The sequence below is a fragment of the Anser anser genome (genome assembly GCF_964211835.1).
Source record: "Anser anser genome assembly, chromosome: 3".
NCBI lineage: Eukaryota > Metazoa > Chordata > Aves > Anseriformes > Anatidae > Anser > Anser anser.
Window position 1 is genome coordinate 45,856,638 of NC_139722.1, and position 19,736 is coordinate 45,876,373.

At 41.7% G+C, this 19,736-nt stretch overlaps 1 protein-coding gene and 1 long non-coding RNA gene across 11 annotated transcripts in view; one reads left to right on the forward strand and one right to left on the reverse strand.

The window, feature by feature from the left end:
• Nucleotides 1–2,960: 2,960 nt before the first annotated feature.
• On the reverse strand, nucleotides 2,961–6,407 carry LOC310897679. The gene is made up of 3 exons (XR_014582480.1): nucleotides 6,275–6,407; nucleotides 3,635–6,108; nucleotides 2,961–3,097 (listed from the first exon to the last, which is right to left on the reverse strand). It is a non-coding gene; the product is annotated as an uncharacterized lncRNA (long non-coding RNA).
• Nucleotides 4,960–19,736, forward strand: part of GRIK2 (glutamate ionotropic receptor kainate type subunit 2) — a 411,583-nt gene continuing 396,806 nt past the window's right edge. For 8 of the 10 annotated variants that reach the window (XR_014582476.1, XM_083831527.1, XM_083831524.1 and 5 more), the window contains exon 1: nucleotides 5,365–5,496. Coding sequence is in view for 7 of the 10 variants with exons in the window: in XM_083831527.1 (XP_083687653.1) it covers nucleotides 5,382–5,496 (115 nt within the window). In the remaining 3 variants the exon portion in view is untranslated. Of the gene's footprint in view, nucleotides 5,301–5,364; nucleotides 5,497–10,484; nucleotides 10,615–19,736 lie in introns of those variants that run through there. The other 2 variants (XM_083831531.1, XM_083831530.1) reach the window with 2 other exon arrangements.

Genomic DNA, 19,736 nt, shown 5'->3' on the forward strand with positions numbered 1-19,736 from the left:
TGTCTCCGGGCAAAGGGGGGCGCTGAGCTGGAGGACCCGGGCACTGCTGGGCTGGCCGGATCCTGATGCCGGGCTCTGTCTCCTTCCACTCCCCCCTCCCTGCGCTGCTCCGCATCAGCCCCAGGCTGGGGGCGGAGGGGTGGGAAGTGGGGGCGAGGGGTTAGGGCAGCGCAGCCCCCCCGGTGCCCCCCGTCCGGCTCCCGCGGTAGCCCCGGGCTCTGCCCCGCAGCCGGGCTCGGGGTGGCCGAGAAGAGAGCCTGGAGGTGGTGCCCCCCCTCGCTCGGGGGAGGCGAGGTGAGAAACGGGCTGCAACTTCGCTAGAGTTGTGGGTGGACAGGAGTCGCTACTTCCGTGGGGTCTCCTCCTGGCCCTACCCCGGCACCCACCTCTCGGCTGCTCGGCACTCCGGTGGTTCATTTCTGAACAAATTCGGCATTCTTTGGGAAAGCATCCGTCGCTAACCCAGCCAGGGAGCCGACACTCTCTGTGTGAAGCAAGAGACATTCCTGCCTACAGTGTGGCGGCATGACAGCAAGAGCCTTTTCGCACCGAAAAGGAAAGGATACATTATAATGAAACCTCTCTTCACGTTTTCCTTAGAAACTTTTGGTGGAGTAGAGCGTGGAGAACGTTAAACATCCTTCCTCCCTCCCCGAAATCGTTCACAGCTTCCCCAGCCCAAAGAAAACTGAAGGGACGAACGGCTGATCTGCAGATAATGTCATAAATGTTTCTTCTCGCTGCTTAAACCTGCTAGGAAAGTGCATTGCTGTGATACCCCAAAGTGCCTGAACAAGTTAATCTATGGCATACTCAGTTCGTTAATTAAAATGCACGTCTTTCCGCTAGCTAAAAATTAATTACCATCTTAAAATGTCATTAATCATCAGCGTAGCAGAAACTTGGTTGTAAATTTGGACTGAGCTAATAACAGACAGAGGGGAACCTATGGTTTTTAGAGCTGATGGGAGTGAAGTGCAAGTGGGCCACAATGTGTTTTTCAATGATAATATCAACATTCATCCGAATACCTAGGCAAACCTTTAAAAAGGGAGGACCGTGTTACTGCTTTGTCAGCAAAGCTGCAATACTTGTGTCTGGAGATCTGAAGAGGCTGGTCAGGTGTTGCGGTAAACTGTGGCTCTCCTCACACCAGATTGCAACACTGGGAGGACTGTGGTGGCACGCGAGTCTTTGCAAGAATTTGCCGGAAAATGCCCGAGAAACAAAGCTTTGGGGGTCCCATGTTAAATACATAAGGAATTTATATCAGTTGATATTGGGAGAGGACAAAACTGTAGATTAAGTGATATAAAAAACCCTATAATCTGTTCTTAGAGACATAGATATGACCTGAAAATGAAAGCCATTTCCTTTTTAAAGTGATATGGTAAAACTATACATCCCAGTAGGTGGCAGCTAGCTGGAACTGGATTAACTTTTATTATGATAACAGCACATGAAAATATGTTCTGAAGGAAAAAAAAGTGCCTGATGTAATAAGGTAATCAGAATCACATCTCTCTCCTTTCCAAATGAAACATTAGGTACATAACACCACCATTTATACCTGACACATACCTAAAGAATTTAGTAGGCTTTTATTACCCAGAAAAGATTTAAAGGCCTTAGAGGATCTATTCTCCTTTCCCCCCTATAGCTGGAATGCTATTTTTCATACCAGTTTCACTTGAACATTGTCCTTGTGTATTAAAAATGTATTATCACGATGCCTACTATATGTGGCCAAAATGTAAAAGAAATTAAAACATATAGCTAAGGAATTGTAGATTTTCCAGTTGCTGATCACTGAAGTGAAAAGGGCAGTTTCATAAAGACTTTAATCTGAGAAGACCTGCATAACAGTGGTGACAAGCCCCCGAGAGACAAAACCAGCTTCTCCAGCAGAATATTTTATTAGGGATCTCCAACCTTTGAACCGTACGTCTTACAGGGAAGGAAATATGAAAGGAGTTAGGAACATTTGCCTGGTCTCATGTTAAAATTATTCTGGAGGGTGGACCAAAGTATGGTTTTAAAGATTACCCTTCCCTCTCACAAAGAATAAAAGAAGCTAAAGTCCAATTAAGAGAAAAGGAGTCTAGGGTGGTGAAGTCGGAGGCTGTAGTTAATTGTATAGTCTATAAATAGTCTTCAGTCACCGCATATTCAATGACTTCCAAACATCCGATGTCTTGCAAGATTTACTTTTTGATGAGGAACCGATATTCTTGGGGAAGTAAATCTCGATTAAATACGAGCTCGCTAGGATGTGAACGAAGGGATGGGTAGCGTTGGCACGGGGCATGAGGCGATGGTGATCTCAGAGGAGGAGAGCGGTACTTCTCCCGATCCCACAAACCGCCACAAGGCAGCGGGCCAGCTGGCATCGCCGAGGCTACCAGACGTGCCTGTAGAGGTGCCGATGGCTTATCGTGATTTCCTTTCCGTGTCGCGAAACGACTGGCGGGGGCGTTGGGACGCCTGGCGCGACCTGGCGGCGCGGGGGCTGGCCGGCGGGGCCGGCAGCGCTCTCCGTGGTGCTGAAGGAGCCGAGCCGTGCAGAGCAGAGCCGAGCCGGGCCGGGCCGGGCTCTGTCCCTGGTGCCGCTCCGCTGTCGTCGGTGGAAGAAAGGGGAAAACTCGGCCTCAGCCTTACCCGTGCGGCCGGAGGGTCCGGGGGGCAGCTGAGTGGTTAGCAGTGCAAGGGATTGATCATTGTCATTCCAGGTGTGATAGCAATGCCTGGGTGAGTTAGGAAGTCTTAGGAGCTCTGCTGGGGTTGATTACAGGTAGCTGCATTTATTTATTTATTTATTATTTCAAGAGACCTCAGAAAATGAGACTGATTAAAGGGGTCGCTTTGCCCAAAGTTTGTCTTGTCAATTGTGCTAAAGCTCTCGATGAACCATATGCTTTCAGAAATGCTTACCAGAGCTAAGTTAAATTAAAAATTCAGTTTTGACAGGAAGCTACATATGTGCAGTCAGAATTAAAAAAATGCCTCATGTCCTTTATTTCAGTAACACCACGGGAAAGATGAGGAAGGAAAAGAACGTCCACAGTGTTCATGCATGTCAGTTTTATTTCTCCTTGGACTAAGATAAAATATGAACAAGTAGAACAGAAAAAAAAAAAAAAAAGATAGCAAATATAAGAAAGAGCATCTCGATCTGTGCATTTTTATTTATTTATTTATTTATTTCTGGGAGATATTCTAAGTGTGAACTGAAGGAGTCGCTAGATATCCTTGCTTTTAACACTAGGTGTTTTTAAAGTGCTCCAACAGTCAAATCGTCTGATTGAATTCCCTGCTAGACTGCAGAACTAGCCATTCATGATACTTATTTTTGACACTGCAGTTATGCCTCCATCTTAAAGAAAAAAAAATCGATGATGTTTAATAATCCTTTCACAGAATGTACATTTCTTTTCATCAGCGTTTTACAGTGTTTTAAGTAAATGCATGCAGAGAAAATCATAAGCCATAATGATAAAAAAAAAAGTTACTCTGAATTGCTAGCACTTTCAGGGATACAGAGCACCAATATTAAAAGTAATAAATTAAATGCTGCTGTTACTTCTTTACATGTCCAAGATACACAGATGTCATTTAAAAATAAACTGGAACTCACCTTTGCCATGCTCTCCTTCTGATAGATTCCACAGACTATTCTCATTAGCCTGGCATCATTGGTATTTATTTCTGTAAGGTCAGGTTTATTCTGTGTTCATCTATGAACATCTATGTGTGGGGGAAGTCTCTCAGTGATATTTTCTTTGGTAATAAAAGGCAACGAGGGAGATAAAGGAGACAAAAGATCTCTGTAGGCAGAATATAGAATAAAATGAATTCATTTCCTTGTGGGGAGTCTAGGAATTGTCTTTTAATATTTGTAATAATGCTTAAGTAGGTTCAGCAAAAGCTTCACTTGGATTGCAAAGTCTGACAGTCCTGGTTCAACATATTTTAATGGTAACAAGCACATAACTGATTGTATTTCCGAGAAAAATCTGAAGTAGTCCAGAGAGTGAGTTTATCTTCTTTGGAACACCTGGCCAAAAGACAAAAGTCCATGGCTGCAGTTGCAGATATAAACTCAGTATCCCGTTATCAAACTAGAGAGTGCTATTGTTCTCACTGAGGACCACAAAATGACAAACTACATACACCTCTCAGTACAGGGAGGAACAACAATACTTCGATAATACTAGAGTGAAAGGAAAGCTGTGTGTGAAAAAAAAAAAAAGAGAGTGGCAGAATAGAGTGCAAAATACAGACAGGTAAGTCCACAAGTTACTGTCTTTTTAAAAAATACTGAAATTTCAAGCAAGTTGAGCGAAACTGAAATACAAGTCCGTGCATTCAACAAGGCTGTTGTAGCGCTGCCTGTTCCTGTTTACCTTGCAGAAGCAGGCTGGTGCTCCGTAATCACTGATTCCGTGGCAAGTTCCTAAGGACAGACAATATAAAAACTACCACATTTATCCTATTTCATGCATTAAAGTGAGTAAGTAACAGTTAGCGAACGTAAATATCAAGATCTTTTTTTAGCCTAAACGTTGCTCTGACAACCTGCATGACTTTGTTGTCAGCCTTCTCTTTCACAACTCTAAAGCTAAGTGATTTCGACCCAGCCTGTCAGCTATTAAAATGTATGAATTGATTTTTATAAAGCCGATTCCCTTCTGTCCTACAGCCCTCTCCTCTCCCTCCCCATCCCCCGCCACAGCTCCTTACAGATATTGCCCAGAACAACCGAAATACTAATAACAATTAAAAACACGTATATAAAACCGGGCTGTTTTTTTTTTTTTCCCTCTGAGAACACTAGGCGATCAGATCAGTTGCATAATAGAAATTGGGAAGGCTGTCTGGCAGGCAGCCTTAAGACGAGAAGAGCTATCTCAATTTCTCTCACTTAATCTTGGCTTCGCGTCAGAAGCTGTGCAGCAGTGCAGTAGAATGGGAGCACGGCAAAAGATTCGCCAGTAAAACGGCTGGTGCTCATTGACTCTCGCTATGTGGCGATACCTCAGCGGTTTCTCGAGCTGGATTACCTATTGATTTTCCTCCTTTCTTGCCTCCCAGGTTTACTCGGCTGGACATTGTGTGTGTTTGGATTTCTCAAGGATTCTCCCCCGACTAACATGGATGTCCCACCATTCCTTGCAGTTGAAGGTTGCTCCTTGGCGCAGTGAATGAAGAACATGCAGGGATTGCTAATGGGTTTGGGAAGCGTAGACTCTCTCCTCTGTCTGTGACCATGCCGTGATCGTGTCTGAGGGCCATCAGTTTACGTATCCTCATTCTCACCCGACCGGGAAACCTGACGGCTTAGAAGGGGGAAGTAAGGCAGCGCGTGTGTACATAGAAACATCATGAAGATTATTTCCCCTATTCTAACTAATCCAGTCTTCAGATGCACCATTAGACTCCTTCTTTGCTTACTGTGGATTGGATATTCTCAAGGAACTACACATGTATTAAGATTTGGTAAGATTTCCCGACACTTTTTTATTGTGCGTTTAAGCCTGAATGCGATTTACGTAGGATTGACTCAGAAGGGGGTGCTGGGGGAGAGCTGGGACGTGCTACCGGAGTCAAGCACCGAAGTCCCTGTGCATTTTGCATCCGGAGGGATGAATTGCTGTGTGTTTTTTTCTGTCGCTGCAGCTCATTGTAGCCGTAGTAACGGCACGGTGATGATAATTATAATAACAATGGAGAGAAAAATGACTGGCAAACGCGTTTGCCTAAGGCTCTGCGGAGCTTGCGTGGCTTCCTCGTAATGTACCTTTTTGTTTCCATAGTAGTGGAAAGCACGGCTAACACAGTGCTTGATCAGTTAAAATCTGTCAACTAGTTGTTAAGTTTCGGTCGCGCGTCCCTGCTCCATCCGAGCCGACTCCGTATGGGCGCGACGCTGTAATGTGAGACCTGCGGGCTGGCTTCCCGGGCAGCGTTTGCCACTTCGATGGCCTTTAGGTTTAAACAAGAGATGGTTTATGCCTTGCTCCGTGATCGCGAAAGAGTCTTTCCGGCACTCTTCAAAAACACGGCTTTTATATGCGAGGAAAGTTCTAAGAGGTCCAACATGCCCCCATCCTACCCACCCTCCAGAAAAAAAAAAAGAAAAAAAAAGAAAAAAAAAGAAAAAACAGCGAGGGAGAGGGAGGGAGGGAGAAAAAAAACATCGATCGGAATGAAATTTCAAGGTGAGCAGAGCGGTTTCACAGTTTAAAGACTATCCCACCCGGACCATGCAACTAACCTTAACAGCTCTGCGTGTGTCCGCGCGTGTGTGCGTGTGCATAAGAAAGCAAGCGAGGGAGGAATTTCGGCCGCTGTGCATCCTCTGCAGAAGTTTTACTGTAAGCAAGGGGAGGACGGAAGGGAAAGTAAACTTCACTTCCGAGGCGGGATGTGCTGGCCGGGGAGCGCCTCCGGGCCGAGCCCCACGGTGGGGCCCCCGCGCACGGTCCGCGCCCGCCCGGACACCGCAGGCGCAGCGGGCAAGGGGGCACCGCGGAAGTTGCACCCTCAGACAAGCGGCATCTTCTGTGCCTGCCGGCAGCGTGGCTGGAGGGGGTGTTACAGTGGCTGCTGTAAGGTGTTAGCAGCCGCTACAACCCTTTCCGTGGGGCACTAAAAGCTCTTGTCTTCGCCTGGGAGTAGCGCCTCTGTCTGCCTCTAATTTTGCTTAAATTCCCCCCCGCATACACTTTTATGTGGGGAAGGTTGGTAATGATGAAGAAGTCACCAGGCTGTTACTGATCTCGTGTGCTGAATTCCTAGTAGCACTTATTTTCTGCTTCCATCTGATCTAAAGGTGGTGCTTAAGGCACGTTGCTCCTAGCAACCGTCTTCAGGAATGCTTGTTTCTTTGGACATGGCTAAACGGGTCCGTATATCATTGCGGGACTTATTTTGCATTCAGTCTGCTCCATAGTCATGGCCGTGAAATTAGCGCCGGGGCTGCTTGCGGTCTGGCACTGTCCAGCTGTCTGTCCTTCCCCGGACCGGGATTCGTAGACGAGGCCGAGGTTCGGTATCCAGAACCCTTGAATTACCCTCAAGGGTAGCTATGTAAACAAGCATCTTCCCGGCAACACCATTAGAAAGAGGTGAGCATTCCTCCTTTAGGTTAGCATCCTCTCTGAACTGTTGGTCTAACGTATCTGTAGAGACAGGCCTGGCGAACAGCATTTTGGCAATGATTCGAATAATCAATAATCCCGAGACCCAAGGCTGGTGCAGCGGGACTCCGGCACCAGTGACATGGTGGCACAGGAACGTATTTTTCTAGTCTAACTTCCCTTCCGAACTGCCTCCGGGTCATCTAGTCGGTTAACGGGTTATGCTAACTTCATCGTTTGTAGCAGCGAAGTATGAGCCTGCTTCTGAAGCACGGACTGCTTTTTCTTGTCTGTAAAAAGAATTGTCGCCAGCCCAACCGTGAGGCTTGGAAGCAAGGGATGGTTGTTTAGCTTATTTTAGTATGGGAGATCTTAGACGTAAGAGAGCCCGAGGAAGGCTTTCTCCCTGCTCAGCCGGGCCTGTTGCACATCCCTGCTGTGAGGAGTCTGGGTTTAGCTCGGTCCAGGTGCGGAGCGACTCTGACCGCCAGAGCCGCCCAGCCCCTTCCCCAGAGGGTGACATCTATGTGCGTAGGGCATGGCGGGGAGGAGGGAAGGAAGAGGGAGATTTGTGGAAGAGCTTTGGTTATTTCTGAGAGGGGAATTCCCTGCCGTCCCCTCCGGGCTCCTGTGCTGTCTCTTCCAAGTGTCCTTGCGACCAGGGGACTGGGATGCCCGTGCCTTCCCGTGGAGTCCTTCCCGAGAAGCGAGGGCTGAGGAGATTCCCTCCAGAAGGCAGCCTGCCAGCCCCCGTTCTTCTTCCTCAGCCAGCAGCACTATGGCAACGGGGGAGAGCTTGAAGCCTGCCAGAGCTGCAGCCCCCTCATTCCTCCTGTGCAAATTAACCACCGTGGATTCGCATTGTCCTTCCCACGGCTTCTGTCATTGTTGGGACTAGCCAGCACGTCCTTTCTCTCTCTCTCTCTCTCTCTCTCTCTCTCTCTCTCACACACACACACACACACACACACACACTCTCTCAGATACCTTTTAGCAACCACACAGGGAAGTCGAGCCGCCTGGGTCAAAGGCAGGGGGTTAATTTTGCCCGTGCCTTATGGAGCAGGCATGGGGAGAGGCTGCTGCGATGGCATCAGTCACTCCCTGGCGGCACTCGAGTGGGGCAACGTGGTATTTGGGCATCACACCACCACCCTTCCTAAGTGCCACCTCGCCTCATGGGGCTTGCGGCCAGCCCCCCTCCTCTGCCGTTTGTGAGTCGCTTCCCACGGGCAAGCCCAGGGACCGCTGGGAGTGAGGCTTGTACCCACCACACTCGAGGGTTTCAAACAGGAACAAAAAACATTGCTGAATTAAACCTAAGTGTATACGACTGATGTGGATAAAGGCCGGGTCCCAGATTGAGGAAGGAGAAAAGCAGATGACTAGCATTTGTCTCTCCATAGCTAAGTGTGATGGAAACCTTTTCCTTATCATTTGGCACCGTACAAAAGCCCAAATCTGTGCCCGTTGGCGATCCGCTCCATTATCGGGGATTGCGTCTCGTAGCTTTCCCATTCGCTGCTCCCGTGGAAGAGCAGAGCCCGGCGGCAGCTCCCGGGAAGCCCCGGTAATGCGACCGGGCCGGGCCGGGCCGGGCCGCCGCTCTGCTCCCCAGCCCCGGCCCCGCCGGGCCCCGCTCGCTTCTGTCTTTGCTCCCCTCGGGGCACCCCAGCACTCGTGAGGCTGAATGAACAAGCCATTAAGAGCTGTTAGCCATCAGCAACTCTTCACCTGTGTTTACACAAGCCAACCTCGTCTTGCCCAAGGCAGTAAGACGCCGGGCTACTTAAAACCCCTATTTTCTTCCCCGTTCCTATGCTTTCTCCTTCCTTTGGACTACTCTAAAATACTCTTTATTTAAATTACCCGCTTCGGGCCTTGTGTCTGCTGCCGAAAACAATGCGGAACAAAACCCTGCCCGTCCTCCCTACATCAAAAGTTTGAATATGGAGCGGTGAGCGGGAGGTGAAAGCGGTTTGGCCCTTGCGTTTCCTAATTCCCGCTCAGGTAACTCAAGTGAAAGTGTGCGAAGGACTAAGGATCTCCTCCTCAGGGAGCCCACTGGCCTGCTAAGAGTTTCCCCACGTTGCCGGGCATTTTTTCTCCTTACTTCAGCACATTCAAAAAGAAAAGTAAAGCAGAGGCCCGTGTCTGTAGTCTTGCCTAGTCGCTGATTTGGCGTTGTGGGTATTTCCAGTGAATCCTGGCTTCAAGCAGATGAGTAAAGGGAGATGGGTGTTGCGGGTTAGAATGGATTATATATATAAAAAGGGGGGGGGGGGGCGCAAGGTTAGGAGGGTTCGCCTACCCCCAATTTAAAAACAAAATAAAACCAACAGGAAAGAGGTAGAATACTTTTCAATGAATGAAGGTAGAGTTTTGAACTCTTCACAAAATGATTTCCTACTGTTGACCTTTTCTTTTCTGAAGAAAAATAAAAAAGAAAAACAAAAAAGAGAAACAAAGCCAACGCACCAAATCACTACAAAACTTAACACTTTCCCGTTTTGCTACACAAAAGGAAAACAATAATAGTTGCAAAGCAGAGCTGTGGATGATCATGTGGATGATCTTTGGGATCGAATAGAAAACGACCTCATTCTCAAATCCATTGTGGGAACTTAGAGAGGGGAACTCTGCACTCTCTCGTGAAGGTGCGGCAGGGGTGTAATCTGCCATACTACTTAACTGAGCTCCTTTGACTCAAATGGATTGTGTTTATCTCCACAACACTGTTTTCCTGAGACAGGGCTTGGCAAAACCAGCGAGGAGGCCAGCTCACTGCGTCTACGGCTTGTGCAGTTGCCGGTGGCTGTCGAGCCATACGTTTCTGAGGTTCAAGTGACCATTTTTACCATCTAAAACCAGCAAAGACGTGGAAAAGCAGTGAGAGCTAAGCCTCTGCAAAAGGTTATGAGACAAGCTCAAGTGATAAATAGCCGCTGGGTGATCAACTAGAGATTTACCGGAATGGACATGCATTAGATCTCTTTGATGTGCAGTTTCTTTCCTTCGGATTTTGCACTGACACTCTTTCGTGGAAGGATGCAACCTTTCCGCGTGTATTTAAGAGAGAAACGAGAAAACGTACATAGCTGGTTTTGGTCGTGAAGGCAGCCTGCCTTCCGATCCAGAGTACGATGAATATCTGCAAAGTAAACACTTGTTGTAGCAGCCCTAGAGGTCCGTGGTTTGGTAATTCCAGCACTTAGAGCCAACGAATATTTTACTGCCAAGGACAAGAAGCTTTCAATACGTGTTAACATCCTCACGGAGACGAGTTCAAAATCAGTCTTATAAACAGCAACAGAAATCTTTGAAAGAAGAGTAAGGTTAAGAGCCTCGGGAAGGCAGCAAGGAGGTGAGAAGCATTGTTATTGACTGCTCCAGATTAAACACCGCAGAGGAAGATTTCAATTTGATAACGTCACAGCCCTTCCTGTTTTTCTTTGCTGCTTCTGCTGACAATTTGGTAAGGTAATTAAATTGGCTGATTGAAGTCACAGTGGTCATGGGGCGATAAAGACCATTTGGATTTAATGGAATTTAGAAACAACAGTGTGCTGCACACAACTCTTACAGAACGAGAATTTTAATGACTCATTCAGGGTGCTGACTACGTAGAACGTCCTGGACGAGTTTAATTGAAAGGGCAAAGCAGATTAGCTGTATACAGTCTTTATTGCACTAGATAGGGGAATTAGAATGATCCTTTTAAAAGACTCATTATTGCATTATCAAGATTTAATGTAGGTTAAGAAAGCTTTCATTCGTGTGGGCTGTCTGGAATCTCCTCAGATCCTTTCAGCCGGTGTTTGGAGCACCAACAGCTTTGTAAAAGAATTTTCACACAATTGTCCGATAGATTGGGTGGTGAGAAGTATAACTCACTATTTTCTGGCTGCTACTTGTCCTCTGAAGTGATGCAAAGTTCAAGTAATACCTGCTATTTAAATGTGGTCGACAAATGAAATGGTTTATGTCCCTGGAGATAAGAACCCAGAGAAAAAGAGATTTACTAGCATTTTCTAAACTAAAATGTTAGTTTTTATTTTATTTTATTTTATGTTATTTTATTATTTTGTTTTGTTTTGTTTCGTTTTATTTTATTTTATTTTGTAGAAGAGAAAATCCCCTTTTGGTTTAGAAAAAAATAATCAAATATTTTGCAGTCATTGCAAATAATTGCAGCTCTTTGTCCCCTACTTAATTTATTTACCTTTTCTCTTTCTTAGTTTTAACCTTCACTCTCTTTAATCTCTTCCAGAGGAGCAATTACTAGAAGTTCTGTCAATAACGGAAAAGAGAAACTAGAAGGTGCCTTATTTCCATACTCTGCAATCTGCAAGGCAAATTAATGTTCCCCGAATAAGCTTTTTATAATGTTATGCTGTAATGTTTGTTGGAAGATTAGATTAAACAATATGATAACATAATATCATTATTCAGTCTCGTCTGAATTGGAATACGGAGAAGCAAAGATCACTATCATATTAATGCTTATAATTTTATGCTTTTTTTCCCTGAGTCTTTTGGGTCCTTTATTCTAGAGTAATAATAGTCTTACGTTTATATAGTGCCTTCAATTTAAACAGCCAGAGCTTTCAGTGGTGCAAAGAGAACAGAACAAACATGTAATGATCATTATTCCAATTACTGGAGCTCAGCCAGCTCAGGATAAACTAGGTGGTGTTCTAATACTATGTAAAACACTAAACAGAAGCTCTAAAAGTGTATTCTTAAAAGGTAATTAAAAGGTAATTCTTAACGAATTAAAAATACATATCTTTTTTTTTTTTTTTTTTTGGTGTGAGCAAAAATTAGAATTGACCCATGGGTGTGGTGCATAAGACTGATCTTTTTGCACCTGCTGAAAAGATAAATATGGATAAAATTTCGCAAGTGATTTGGATTAGAACGGATTCAGATTTCCTTGAAACTTTTTCTTCTGTAGTTTTTCGAAAAGGCTACTGAAATAGAATAACTCATATATGAGCAGATTTACTAGTTATGTATCTTTCAAATAAAATACACAGTCTTAGATCATGTATTTTTAAAGTGTTTCCACTTCTAGGTCTTTCTGACTGGGCTAAAGAAAAACAAGTTCTTGGCTAGTAATGTGACTGATGTCTATGACAGGGATAGTTTGAAGCATACCTACATTGTAGCCTTTGGATAAAAAAGCTGGTCCTTAAATAATATAACTTTGTTGTCAACACATCAGAAGATTAATTTATAGATTTGACAGAATTTCATCTTTATATTTGGGGAAGTAGAGTCATTCATTTTTGCTAAATGTCTATATTATTATATTTGTACTTACATTCTCAAACTCTTTTAAAACTTGTTCATCAATAAAATGGTTATCTGGGTTTAAATGTCAGTTAAATTAGGAATGTTGATAATGTCTATTGATAATTCAGTATGAGAAAAGCAAAACAAAACAAAAAACAACCCTGTTTGTCAGTCACTAATTCTTATAACTCAGTAACACTGACCGAAGAGTCCAGGGAGAGTATAATATACCTCCAGGATCTGTAGTTCAGGAGACTTCAAGATTTTTTTAATTCAATGTATGATTGATTTTTTTTTCTCTTCTTTTCTTTTAACTTAATATTTTAATGGGTGTCTCTGATATTTCCCAGTCATATAACAACCGATCTGAATTTAAAGGGTGTAGCAAAATCTAGCACCAAATGATCCCTGCTGTATTTTTCAATGGATGAGTGGAAAATGTAATGTTGTTTTATGTAAGAACAAAGTAATTTTGGAAGAAAAATCCGCCCCCCCCCCCCCCCCCCGCCTTTTTTTAATCTTTTGATTCCTTCACTCTTTTTATTTTTCCTTATTTTTCTAATAGGTGAAATGCAAAATGATTACTTAACTAGTTAAAAGGGGAATGGTAATGTTATTTTACCATTCCTTTTTGAAAAGTCTTGGCTTTCCAAACTTTCTGGAAAAATAAAAATTAAAAGGCCTCTTTTCTACCTAAAACCAAAACTTCTAGTGCAAGCCGAGCTTTAGGCCTCCTCTGCATTATATGGAGAGTGAAGCTGGGAGAAAGATTAGACAAGCTTGGCTTAGAGTGGATCACTCTTGCATGGCAAAACTGGGCACCACAGTACAAAAAGGATGTAAAACTGTTGGAAAGTGTCCAGGGGAGCGTGACGAAGATGGTGAAGGGCCTAGAGGGGAAGACATAAGAGGAGTGGCTGAGGTCACTTGGCCTGTTCAGCCTGGAGAAGAGGAGGCTGAGGGGAGACCTCATCGCAGTCTATGGCTTCCTCACGAGGGGGAGTGGAGGGGAAGGTGCTGATCTATTCTCCTTAGTCACCAGTGATAGGACCCATGGGAATGGTGTCAAGCTGAGGCAGGGGAGGTTAAGACTAGACATCAGGAAGAGGTTCTTCACCAAGAGGGTTGTCGCACACTGGAACAGGCTCCCCAGGGAAGTAGTCACTGCACCAAGCCTGTTGGAGTTTAAGAAGCATTTGGACTGTGCACTTAGTCACATGGTCTAAAATTTTGGGTAGACCTGTGTGGTGCCAGGAGTTGGACTCAATAATCCTTATGGGTCCCTTCCAACTCGGGATATTCTATGATTCTAACTGAGGTTGGATGAACCCTGCTTTTCCTGACATCAACTATATAGAGGAAGTGAAGGTGGATGGATCAGGTTTGGTTTTTCAGGATGGTTTTTCTCCCCAGATTCTGAGTTTTATTGCCACACTGAATTCAAATTCTCAGATAGGAATCTAAGAGGGAAAGGTAAATTTGTCAATTTTGTCAACTCAACAGCTTGTTCCTGACATAAAAATTTAAAAACAGCAGAACAGAATGCTCACTCATTCTGCTCAAAACACACCAGCAAATGAGTGGTGCATGTTTTCACAATAGGTAATCACAATCAGTCCTATAAATAAGGACTTTTTTTTTTTTTTTTTTGTGAAGATATGTATTTATCTGATTGCTTACTCTACAGAAGCTTATTGAGCAAACATTATCGAGCTTGGTTTAAAAGATATAGAATTACTCCAGGTTTTGAAAAGCATGCCATCTTCACATTTAGCTCTTTATTTCCAGTAAAATATTTCAAATTAAGTGTTATATTTCTCTGAATACAAAAATAGGTATTACTTTCAAGTATGGTTTTATTTATTTATTTTTTGTCATAAGGTAACTGATGCTGAATTTAAAACACTTTTATTAAAATGCACATTTGTGTGCATATACACTCTTAGTAGGTAATAAGCTGGGTAAAGTTATTAAAGATTCCTTTAGAACTGAACATTTGGGCTTTTATACTTCTCCAGGAGCTAAATATATACCAGTTATATCAACCAGCTCATGAACTAAACATGTATCAGCTGTATGGATCAGCTTATATTTATGCTGTTATTTAAAAAATACTGTTAGTACGTGACTTACAGAACAGTCCATGATAATAAAAGAAATAATAACAGTAGTAAGCATGATACATTTACATAAAATATCTGAGTCTCATAGTTCACAATGTTCAACTTTCAGCTTTTTTATAGTTTTTTTTTTAAACATGTAATCAAATATTTTAAGTCCTGCCTCAACAGTTCATGTTGTAAAACCTTGAAGAAAGTAATTCTTTTAGTTGGAGACAGAACAAATCTTCTATTCCTACCTATACGTTCAGTGTCAGTACTTGATCTTCAGTCAATACAAGCAACCTAGATTGTCAGAGAAATATATTCATTGATAGTGTTAAGAGGATTTATGTTGTGTGTTTTTATTTTTACACTGTATGTGATATGAAATCTGCATGCACTAGGTAAATTTTCTTACATGTTAATCCTTCACAGCTACATTTTATGGGTCAGATATTGAAATAAGATAAATTATAGTACAGTTTAGGTATGATCCTTTTCTAACTTTCCATTCAGGTCAGTGGCTTATGTTAGTACAAAATTAAATAAGAATCAGAGTTGTATGTTGTTGGACACTGTTTAGAGAACAAATGTTTTAGATCATTCTAATGCTAAAGCTAAGCAATTATGTTAACATCCTTAGAAACCTGTTTATCCTAGGAATACTCATTGCCTGAAAGAGTTGGTGATAGAGTATTTTTCCTAAGTTGCATGATTAGATTAGCTACGTTGAATAAATAATATAGTGCTCTTTAAATCAAACCATTTTGCTGGTTTACATTAGCAAAAAAATCTCACTACAGAATCTGCCTTTCCTTGATTTTTTTTCCAATTATCTTTTAAGATTGCACTACACTGTTTTTACACCTAAATTTGTCATTTATTTGTTTTCATTAACAATATTTAGCGATATACTATAAAAAATTCAATGTAGTAATTTCAAGAAGGTTTTTTTTTTTTTTTTTTTAACCTGGAAAGGGCATACCCGTTACCCATTGACAGAAGGCACTGTGGTCCAGGAGCCCCGTAGAAGCTATTTTACAGAACAAACATTGCAAAACTGTTAGGAACTTTGTGGTATGTACAAGTATACATGAATAGCAATGAAGCAAATGAAGTTTACACATTCTGTAAAAGGAGTTTATTTTTTGAAGCAAAAACTTCATTGTTATTCAGCACCATTTATCATATGAGGCACTAACAAGGTAAATCTTTGAAAAGAAATTCCATGTTGCCTATTCATTAAGGAATTACGTAAACAGGTATGTTAGGGAAATTAAAATCAGAGTGCTCTAAATCAGGGGCAATAATTTCCTCTTCAAATGCTGCATCATAGTAGTTTCTAACTTTTTGTTTTTTAACTGAAACATTTATGTCCATCTTGCTATACACATTTTACTCATTTAAGAAACTGAAAGTTCATAAAATTCATACAGAACTTTTAAGGGATTATCAGCATGCATTCAATTATTACATAAATAAGTCATCGTTCTTGTTTCATATTTTGTTGCTTAACAAGAAACAATATCAAGACTCAACCCTAGGGAATCTAATTTGTAAAATTATATTTTCTGATTTTTACTGTACAATACTGTTTACATTTTTCATGGCTTACTATACTTACCAAATTTTCCTGTACAAATATGGGTAATGTTTTCATTCAAATTGAAAGAGGAACCTAAAACAATTATCTTTTCTCGTTAATAATTATGCATTTTTTAAAAAAAAGTATATATATTTGCTTAGAACTATCTAGTCTTTCTGGTGTTACATGGCATCCATATACGTGTCTTTCTAGTCTACGTAAGAATGACCATTTGATATTTCACAGAATCACAGAATCGCAGAATGGTTGAGGTTGGAAGAGACCTCTGGTGATCATCTAGTCCAACCCCCTTCCAAGCTGAGTCACCCAGAGCACATTGCACAGGATGGCACCCAGGCAGGTTTTGAATATCTCCAGAGAAGGAGACTCCACAGCCACTCTGGTCAAAGTATTTCAATCTCTGAAGCTGGAAAGTTAAAATATAACTGTGCAAAATGTGCAAAACGTAAGACCAGTGACTGGTCATAACTAGTATGAGGCAAAAGTGGATTTATTCTTCTTTTTTAAAGAAGATATATTATGCACTGAGCGAGTATGTCTTGCTGATTTTTAAAAACTGTACTTTTGTGTGAGTCCATTTTCAGAGAAGTGTGATCTTTGGCTAATAGTTTTTTGGTGCTCATCTTCATACCTTGAGCTATTTTAGACAATGAACTACTTAGACATGTCTCCAGATATCCCTGACTACACTACTCTGTTTGTTTTTTGTTTGTTTGGGGAGTGTGGGGGGGAATCCATAGGTTGCATGGAGGTAGTTTGAGAACAATAATGAAGGTGTGTTAAAAGTCTTAAGTGATGAAAATGCAGAACACAGAAAGGAACTGAGAGTGGTTAGTGGGAAAAAAAAGCACCACTACCAAAAAACCAACAATCCAAAAACACTACAAAGGCTATATATACCATGCAAACAGTAAGATTTTTAAAAATATTTTATTTATGCCTACATTTGATCTTTTTGTAGCTGTGAAGCAAACGTACACAGAGACAATTCAGGGGAAGTAGTAAGCCTTGTGCATGCTTCATCTGTAAATAGCTGAGGGAAGAAGATGGAAATTTGGGAAACATGCAACACCTTTTCAACACTGCTATAAGTTTGAATGTCCTTGAGAAGGAAAGGCTACAAAATATGACTGTTATTAGAGCTTATCTCTTCAGATCTCAGCAGACTCTATCAGTCACAACATTCAAAATGCCTGCAGTAACTTTGTGACTGTGATATGCCTAAGAAAAATGTGTCTAAAAATGCATTAAATCAGATTTTGTAATATCTTTTTAAACCTACCTATCCAGAGGAAAGTCACATTTAAATATCAAATCAGTGTTAGCTAATCACAACGTCTTCAATTTTACCCATTTGTGACCTTTTGTTTCTAGACATTGGGTATTTCAAATATAACTATGCAGTTGTATCATTCTGTGATCATTAATGTTCATTAAACATTGTATTTGTCAAAACTTAAGGTAAGACTGTACCACATTCTCATATAAACACAGCTTGGGTTGCTTTACTGAGCCTTTTCCACTCTTTTCATGGGAAAGTGCTTCAGTTGGATAGAAATGTCGCATCTAGCTGTTTTCCCATTGATTTCATTTATTCTCCTGACTGCTTCCTTCTAGATTGCTAGAAGGATTGCTTCTATAGAAAGTTGTAGTGCATGCTTTTGGAACCCTTTTTTTCCCCTGTTACTACAGACCACTCCAAATTCCTTTTTTATTTTGGGGTTGCACTATGTAGTGGTTTCTTATTCATCAAAACCCATCTGATGGTTATAAGGACAGAAAATTAAGCTGCTCCACTCTAGTTAAACATTTACAAAAGTAAACAGCAATGCTTTCACTATAGAATAATATATATTCAATAATAGATTATTGGATGTTTGAAAGTAGGTCCCTTTATTACTTATTTTTAGCAGCCATCAGGGTGACACAGTATATCTGTGAATTGAACAAAGTAACTAGGCAGCAATAGTCTTACAATTGCAGGCCTATGTGAATGTGTGCACATACGTAAGTTTTCTTGTGATGGTTGCCCAAATGCAGGGGAAAAGAGAAAAAAAAAAAAAGCTGAAGAATCTCTCCTTTTCTGGAGTTGTTGTTTAACATAAACTGGGAGAATTGCCTGAGGGTGCATCAGGGGTCTTAGATGGAAGATCTCATAAGGACTATCCATCTGCTTCCTGACAAATAGTGTGAGGATGGGATAGCAAGGAGTTGTGAAGGTGGCAGAAACTCTTCTCACGTAGTGTGATCTTTGTGAATATTTTCAAAATGCTCATGAAAACAAAAAAAAACCAAAAATTCAAGAATGAAGTTGTGAAATTCAGCAAAAAACACAGTCAAGCATATTCATGAACTTTAAAAAAAAAAAAAAAGAAAGAAAGAAAAAAGAGGACAGTTCAGAATATTGTATCCTCAGAAGAAAAGAGCTAAATTCTGTGAATGAAACTATGAAATTAAAACATGCTGTCATGCATTTACCACCCCCCCCCCCCCCCCCCCCCCCCCCGCCCCTTCAAACCCACCACACCCCCCAGCTGGTAAGGGTTTGGAAATGGTACTAATTAACACATCAACTTGTTTTTACCATGGAGTGATAGTATTAGGGAAATCTTCATTTAGAGAGTGAATCTGCCTCTGACCCAGAACCACAGTGGCCTACCTTCGCTTTGTTTTAAGAGGAGGTGCTTATGCTCATATCGCCAGGTGCAACAAGTAGTACTGTAAATCAGAAGATCATATTAAAGTTCATTTCTGTTGAACTGACAGCCTAAAACTGTGACACTACAACTAGCAAACTGGCAGTTTTTTCCCAGCCTTTGCTGTACTAAGCCTTGCAGGGCAACTAGGGAAATCCTGAAGAGATAGAGGGTCTTCATTACTGCCATATCTGATTAGACACAATTTTCACAAAAGATTACCCACATGGATATCTTCACAAATATGGTTAATAGGTGGAAAGCCAGAATGTATTTTATTCCCATGACTCGTCCTGTTGAACCATATTTTTTAAAAAAACAAGAAGCTGAAGGAAGTGACTAAATATTAGCCTATGTTTTAGAGCTTGTTTAATTCTGAAGCTGAAGTCATCCATGAAAGCTCATGTTGTCTACTTTGGCAGAAAATAAAACCACTGAAAACCAGAAAATATTGGCTTTTCTTCCATCCTAAAGATAGCTGAGCTTTTTATGCTAAGCAGAATGAGAGAAAAAATGAAAGGCTCTAGTCTGGGTGATAATGAAATATTTTGCAGTTAGGAAAGATGACTGTGCTGATGAACAAAAGGATTTTCTGTCAGGACTGGCAAAGGAAATGAATAGACTAAGATTTTCAGATGCACATTAAGAGTTCTAAAACATCTACCTTTAGTACAGTATTTTATGTTTGCATTGATATTGAGCTGGAACTATAGAGGATTACAGTTCTCTTGCTTTTTAAAAACATCTTTAGTGCATATTTTATAATTAGAATTTTCTTAATTAAATTTTACATATTCTTTGGAAATTAGTTGCCTTTCAGCAGAATTGGAGACTTTTAGATACTCATTTAGGTTGGCTTATATCACAGGCAAACATTTTTGAACAAAAAGTTTAT